Source organism: Diachasma alloeum, unplaced genomic scaffold, assembly GCF_001412515.2.
Source record: "Diachasma alloeum isolate Michigan unplaced genomic scaffold, Dall2.0 Dall_scaffold_00277, whole genome shotgun sequence".
NCBI lineage: Eukaryota > Metazoa > Arthropoda > Insecta > Hymenoptera > Braconidae > Diachasma > Diachasma alloeum.
The window spans coordinates 1,611,532-1,619,708 of NW_021680416.1; the positions used below are offsets into that span (position 1 = coordinate 1,611,532).

Genomic DNA, 8,177 nt, shown 5'->3' on the forward strand with positions numbered 1-8,177 from the left:
TGAAAAAATGTTTTTTAGCACTCGTTACGAAATATACTATTTTCGTATCGTTATTTTACATCGCTTCGACCCGGTTAGGGTATACTGCGATGATGATCAAGACTTTAAATGGTTAGATCGCACCATTCTACCCGGCCGGGATATGAACTCGGAACCTTTCGCATGTGAGGCAACGAACTTATCCACTGCGCCAAGCCACCGGGATAATCCACATAAATGTATTTTTGAATCATCAATTCTTTGAAAATGCAGCGTAATTCGGTACTAAATATTCATATTTTCTTTGAAAATTAAAGTAAATTAAAGAATTCCTGTCTCCAGCTGTTCAAAAAATTTAAATTGCATCCAATTTCCAATGAAATTCGAAGTTTCATTATTTTTTCCATGAAATTCAATTTATTTTCCAACACCATATGTAAAATTGAAACGAAAATTGTCACTCCTGCTCCTCTCAGATGAAAGATAACGAAAAGAGAGTATCGAGTTACGATGACACTTTTTTTTTCCCGATTGAAGAGAAGCTGACACGTGGTACGAAGTACCCTGGGTTGAACGAATTGTTGGAACGCAGACGTCCATCATCTGACAAATCGTGGAGGAGTGGCAGAAAAAATAAAGGAGAAAGAAAAACGTGAAGGAAGAATAGTTCGGTAAAATCCAACACTTTTTGCGAACACCCTGGCTAAAGTTTTCGCACAGACGAGATGGGGCCTTTTAAACTGTTGGAAAAACTTGACTCATGGAAAAGTTGAAGCAAGCTTGTTTACGATTAGATGGGGGAGGATTAAAAGGAAACGGGGAAATGAGGAGTGCTGGCCATGTGCCGACAACTGGAGATACGAAAAACTGTAATAACCGCGAGGAAACGGCTTGCAGCAATGTGTTTTGGGTTGTTGACCAGTGGTCAAACGGTTTCCCAGATATATCATGTAAACATTTTTCTTGTAAATGTCTGGTCATTTGTTTTATTGAATGGAGATCTGGTTTGTCTTTGGTTTCAATTTAGGAATTAATTCTTTTTATGGGTTTCTTTGAATTTTCGATATGTCATAAAGCAGCTCCCATCAATTATATTTACAATTATATTTACAAGTATATTTTATAGTCAATGGATGGGTATTTCAATTCGAAGACGATTCTTTGTGTCAGGCCGGATTGTAGCAAGCCCTTTTAAGTGTAATATAAGGGTCAGGCACTAAGTGTCAGAATATAAGGGTCAAAAAGTGGAGATTGGAAAATGAGGGTTAGACTATTACTGACCCTCTTTTTTTAACCCTAACATTCTGACCCTCAGTTTTTGACTCTAATATTCCGACCCTTATTTTTTCACCTCCACTTTTTGACCCTTATATTCTCACACGTAGTGTCTGACCCTTATATGACACTTGAGAGCGCTTGGTACAACCCGTGCTGATGCGAAATAATTATCCTCGAATTGAAATACCCATCACCCATTCGAGTATAAAATATACTCGATTCAAGTATATTTTTTTCCGAGAATTATTTTATTATTTAAACTTTGCAGGTCTGAATTTGAATCTCGATATTGAACGGTTAGAAAACATTTTTTAAATCAGAAAAAAAATAGAAAGTTTACTTTTGGAGATAGACTGATGAAATATTTAACAAATTACAATTTTTTTAAATTACGAGCATTTTCTATGAATAATTTATAAATAATCAATTTTCGTCCATAAGAAGCATTTGTTCAGAATCGTAACAAATTTACTCATATTCAAAATTTTACCAGACATCGATTTCATGCCAAAAATAATAAGGTTTCCGATAGTTTAAACAATTTCAATTATTTATTCATAAACAACGAATATTTAAAAAAATGATAATTCTGTGCAACATGTAATTTTTATTACGCAGAATATTCATGATTTTTTCAAATTTTTCTCACGCAATTTAATTGACTGTTAATATTAAATATTTTAAAAAATCAATTTTCTGCAATATGTAATTTAAAAAATGCAGATTAGCCATGATTTTCGCTCAATTATTTCGCACCCAATTTAATTGATGAATCATATTTTTCGGATTCCCCAAATAAAAAATGCACAAGAGACGTAAATGTCCTTCAAGGCATTATTCCATCGAGTTCCACCTAATTGATATCTCTCTATTTATATTTTCTTTGATTTTTTAGGGAGACAAGGGAATGAAAGGTTTCTTGGGTGATGCTGGTCTGCCGGTGAGTAGAATAGAAAGAAAAATAATCCTCTTGGGAAACCGGTATTGAACGAGCAGTTTATTCTAGGGTCACCGTGGTACTCCTGGTGTGAGAGGTCCCGACGGATTGGACGGGTGTAATGGAACTGACGGACGAGCTGGTGCCCCCGGAATGACCGGAGCCTACGGTCCTCGCGGTGGTCCTGGACTCCTTGGAGATCCCGGACCTGCGGGAGAGCCCGGCGAGGGGGGGATCAACTCGCTAGGGGTTAAGGGAGTTCGAGGAAATGCCGGTCGTGATGGACCGAAGGTAACTTGGTTCCAGAATACTTGGAGAACCACAAATATTCGAATATATTCAAATACTAGGGGGCTACGCCCCCTGCTCACTCCGCCAACCCTCACATCTTTATTTTAACCCTTGGGACCCTTAATCTGACCGTTGTGATTCTCATTTTAACCCTCATTATAGCCCTTGCGACCCTTATTTTGACGCTTGTCACCCTTATTTGGACCCCTAATATCACCTTTGTTATCTTTAATCTGATCGTTGTGACCCTTAATCTTGCAACCCTTAATCTGACCCACGTAACCCTTAATTTGACCCTTGTGACCCTCATTTAGACTTTGATTCTGAGTTCCTTGTTCCTCATTTAGACTCTTACTCTGACCTTGTGACCCCAATCTGATCCTTGTGACACTTATATGGGCCCTTAATCAGACCCTTGTTACCCTTATTTGAGTCCTTAATCTGACCGTTGTGACCCTTCATCTGACCCTTTTGACCCTTATGACCCCTATTTTGGCCTTCATGACCCTTATTCTAGCCCTCATGACCCTTAACTTTGGAGTCTTAATTTCGAGTACCAAATTTTTATCACCAGAAGTCGATTTAGATTTTTATAACATAGAAAGATTCATATTTTTTGTATTCAAATATTTCCCATTGAACATTTCTATGAAAGAAACGCACCCATCAGCTGCGGAATTTTTCGACAGAATCGGTCACAAGCTTGAGAAATTCGGTGGAATTTTCCTATTCATTTTTTTATGCGTATGAACTGTCGTTTTTTCCAATTTAATCCATTGAATAATTTTTCTTTTCCCATAATTTCTAGGGCTTCGACGGTCCTCCAGGATACATTGGAGAGCCCGGTTACGCCGGTGACACCGGTGACTTCGTAAGTACAAGAAAAAAATTGACGAAATTGCCTGGAGTAATGAAAAATCCCATGATCGCCATTACATTATTATCGCCCCCTCCTGAGTACACAATATCATGGCACGTTCCGGAGCGATGTTAAACTAACGTTGAGTGAATCTCGCGAGAATTTAGGTTGCTGCCCACGCGCTCCTGCACACGGAGCTGCAGATTCGCGATACACCAGTATTATATGTTCAGTATACACTGCCTCTTGCATTTCGCTACGCCTTTATTTCACTTTTATACATCCACGTTTTTTTACTCACCGGTAACACTACCAACACCACCATCTGCTTACATGAAATATTGTTCGAGAATTTCTCAGAGCGTTTTAATAGCCACTGCAGAGAACCCGCAGGAGAAATAATGAAAGATATAACGTAGCGGAGAAATTTATTATTCTTGTAAGTTTTCGGTTAGCATTCGCGGCAATTAGTTCCCCATTATTTAATGGTGATTGATGGCAAGGAAAATAATCAGTACAAACGAAATTCTGACATTTCGTAATGGATAATTTTCCGTTTAAAGACGTTTAAGAAATTGTTCAGTATTTGCTAATTAACTTTAGAGATGTGCATTCTCTGGAAAATATATCATTTTTATGTGCATTGATTAATGAATATAATTATATTTATTAATTTACACATTAGATAACTATATAATTGATGATTAATAAATAATTAATAATGTTGATCGAAAAAATTTAATAGAAAATTATATTGAGCTTCTACTGAAAATTTTATTAGTTTTTCTCCATTTGCTTTGCTTTTTGCATTCTTTAAAATATTTTAATATAATGTTTAATAGAAGTTCAATAGAAAATGCAATGGAACTTTCTAATAAATAAAATTGGAAGCGAATAAGTCATACAGAAAAATCACAATCAATTTATCAATCAGTTTTCCATGAGAGAAATCTGCAAACGTTTTTCTCTACAAAATCCTAATTCCAGAAGCCTTCAGTCCAGAAAATTCCACTGGTAAATGTCCAAATTCACCGAATTAATTCCTCTATAGAATTTTTTTCTACATGTGAGAGGAGGAGTCGTTTAAGATGAAATCTGAGATACTGTCATCACCATGAAAAAAGAGAAATAAAAGTAATGAATTTTGCTGAGGTAATCTCGTGTGTCATGACCATGAAAGAATGCGATACCATCTTCGGTTACATTTCCTTCGGCACATAGGATTCGGCCTTTGCGTCATCAGCCCAAATCTTATCTTGAAAGATTATACATTATGTGTGGCGAATATTCAGGGCTATCAAGGTGAGCCTGGTCTGCCTGGACTGACTGGCGATCAGGGTGATACGGTTTATGGGGACAAGGGACAGCCTGGAGAGCAGGGAGATCGCGGAGAACCGGGACCGATTAACAAAGAGTGGAAGAAGAATAATGACTCGGAACCAGAGCCTGGAGCACCCGGGAGGAAAGGTGTTCGGGGGGATTACGGCGATCGGGGGAGGAAGGGAGAGATGGGAGATAAAGGCCCTATGGTATGTTAATTAAATATTCATATAATATAATTTTTTTATTAGTGGACGGGGCGCGCGCTGGTTCTTTTCTGTACCTAAATCCTGGAATTTGCGATGGTGAATTGACGGGTAGTGACCCTCAAGCGCTCAAGATGACTGACATACAATTTTCCAATTCAAAATTTTCAGTAACTACGAGGTCCTGTGGAGATCAATGGAGTTTAAATTCATTTTTCATCACTGGTGGGGAAAGTGGAATTTGCGCACGTGCAGCAATGAAAAATAGGGTTCGACACTCGTGGAAAAGGACACACAAAAAACCTAAACGTAAATTACGATTATATAAACGTAATTTACGACTACAAAATCGTAAATTACGCTCAAAATGGTCGTAAATTACGCTTATTTTTTCATATTTTTGATAAACGTAATTTACCTTTTGATAAACGTAAAAGAGGCTTTGTTTAGGCATAATTTATGTTTTGCTAAACATAAAATACGCTTTGCTTAGGCGTAATTTACGTTTTTATTTTGACCGTAGAATACGCCTTTTTAAAGCCTAAATTCCGATTTTTATGACGGAAAAAAGCCACCAGACATCATATTGCCGTTAAGTGTAAATTACATTTGGCAAAGCGTAATTTACGTTTAGGTTTTTCTGTGTGTATTCTTTGACACTTGGCAGAGAAGCACTCGCCTTCGGCGACCACTCACAAGTCAAAAGACTCTTACGCACTCATATCGAAATATACCATTTTATTGCGTGTGCGTAAAGTGAACTTTCCACCTATTGAAAAATAAGGTGATGAAAAATAGGGTTCGATATTCGTGGGAAAAGTGTCCTTCGACCCTTGAGAAGGTAGTACTTGCCTTCGGTGAGCGCTACACACCTCCCATGGGTCAAAAAACACGCGGTCACATCGAAATATACTATACTATTCAATTTGAAAATGGCAAACTGAAATAGTTTTTATGGTCGGCAAAAATTTCAGAATTTCTGATGAAAATTAGATCGATAAACGAAAGGTTTGAATATGAATCTATTACGGTTCATACACTCAGAAATGCATTATAAAAATCAATGATACATAGAAAGAAAAACGTCATCAATGATAAAAATGAATGAGAATAAAATGATTGAATAATTTCGAATTTTTTATCAATCCCTCTTCAATTTTCAAAGTATTTCCCGATAAGTACCCGTAATTGTTCAAAAATAAGGGAAGTATTGTGAATTAATTTCCTTCGAAAATCAATCATTTCCTCGATTTTTCCCGTAAGCCGCGGAATTTTTTTGGATTATCACATGAAGAAATGAAAAAAAAATCTAATTATGATATTTGCGAAAAAGGGAAAATTGAAGAAATTGAAATTTCTGAGATTCATGAAAGAACATGATAAATGAAAACCCAAGAAAGAAGAATTAATTACTTTCGCTCATAATCAAAATAAGAAAATTAACAATCATGACGAAAAAAATTAATTTCACGAGAGTCATTGAATAAATTGATCGATTAGAAACAAACATTGAATATGTATAATTTCTCTGGCTGCACATTTTATATATTTGATTGGTGGATCCAAATATTTAATTTGAAAGGGCAAAAAATTGAAAATTAGAAATCTTTACTGCGGACAAATGTTTCGAAATGTCTAGATAAAAGAAGATTTTATATTCAACATGAATTACTCATTTCTCTTTTACCAAGAATACATTTGAGAATGTAAAAAAGAAATTATATTTTGAATTGAAAGCAGGATTTTGATTTCATCGTAATTCCGTATTAATGAACGAATTGATTATTTAATTGATTAATTACAGATGAAAATTCTCATCAAGAATTTTCATCAACGATGAAATTAATTGAATTGGCTTTGTATTTTTCAAGGGACGACCCGGATACCTAGGTGTGAAAGGTGTGAAAGGAGAGCAAGGCGATGACGGTCCTCGTGGAAAACAAGGTGTCACAGGTCCGAGTGGACCTGCCGGTGAGAAAGGAGACAAGGGCGCGCCTGGATATGCAGGACGTCCCGGAGAAGACGGCCTTGACGTAATGAACTCTCAATGAATTTTTCTCGATGACAACATGAAGTGTTCAACATTCGAAATTATTTTGAATTATTTCAGGGTGAACCTGGAGAAATTGGAAACCGTGGACCTCCTGGAAGGCAGGGAGCGCCTGGAGAGAAAGGACTGTACATTCCGGAACTGGATGAAATCATCCCTGGACCTATTGGAGTTCAAGGAGAACTTGGTGAATTAATTTCTTTATTTTTGATACTCATGAAGGTTTTCAAATGAGACGTTTTGAATAATATTTTACTTTCTCGAATGGAATCTTTGTAATCGTTAAAATTTAACTTCAGGATTTTTTAGGAAATACGAATAAACAAATCATAATTGTCCAACTGAATTCCAGAAATTCACACTCTAAAGTGTATTCCAAAAAAAATTGAATTGTAATTATGATTGAAATCTTATTCAGTGAACATAGAAATCAGAACATGAGCAAATCATTTATGGTAATATAAAAATTTAACTGCTGATAAATTGCGAAATATAATTCTGATTAGTCGTTTTGTTTTTTTGCAATGAGAATCATTATAAACAATTTATTGAAGAAAAAAAATCGAATCTGACAGGTAAAAGGGCATAATCAAATAAGATAGAATAAATTATGTGAAAATTATATTGCTATATGAAAACAAAAGCAATTTTTCACTTGCTTTAGGTCCTCCTGGAGAGCCAGGACAGAATGGTACGCCGGGTCGTCCTGGATTAGTTGGATACATCGGACCTCCAGGTGAATAAATAACTAAACGAATAATTCAGTAGTGAAGTGGTAAAACGGTACAAGTCAATTTTGACTATTGACCAGTTTTCAATGAATATCTCGGAATCTAAGGGAGAGAGCAAAATTTTTATTATAACCTTTTTTTTAGAGCCCATTGAGAGCTACAATAAATGTAATTACGAAAATTTCGCTATCTCCCTTAGATTCGGAAATATTCCTGAAAAACTGAACTGGGAGATAAGTCGACTTAAACCGTTTTACCACTTCGCTACTGAATTAATAATCATGATTGAATTTTCCACTGGCAAGTGTTGCCTCAGGCACTTCAATAACTTCATTTTGCAATAGGAATCACTTTAGAAAATGCAATTGATGAATTCATCATTATTTTAAGGTTTACCGGGACCACAGGGACCACTGGGGATTCCAGGACCGAAGGGAACGTCCGAGAAAGGGGAACAGGGAGACGATGGACTGCCAGGTCCTCTGGGCCCCCCAGGCCCTCCAGGAAGACCCGGTCTTGTTGGACC

General features: G+C 36.4%; 1 protein-coding gene across 1 annotated transcript in view; it reads left to right on the forward strand.

The window, feature by feature from the left end:
* Positions 1-8,177, forward strand: part of LOC107038119 (collagen alpha-5(IV) chain) — a 66,768-nt gene that overhangs the window by 34,785 nt on the left and 23,806 nt on the right. Inside the window, exons 3-9 of the mRNA XM_015257025.1 lie at positions 2,153-2,197; positions 2,264-2,485; positions 3,294-3,356; positions 4,637-4,873; positions 6,742-6,903; positions 6,981-7,107; positions 7,585-7,656. Of these exons, the coding sequence (XP_015112511.1) occupies positions 2,153-2,197; positions 2,264-2,485; positions 3,294-3,356; positions 4,637-4,873; positions 6,742-6,903; positions 6,981-7,107; positions 7,585-7,656 (928 nt within the window). The remainder of the gene's footprint in view (positions 1-2,152; positions 2,198-2,263; positions 2,486-3,293; positions 3,357-4,636; positions 4,874-6,741; positions 6,904-6,980; positions 7,108-7,584; positions 7,657-8,177) is intronic.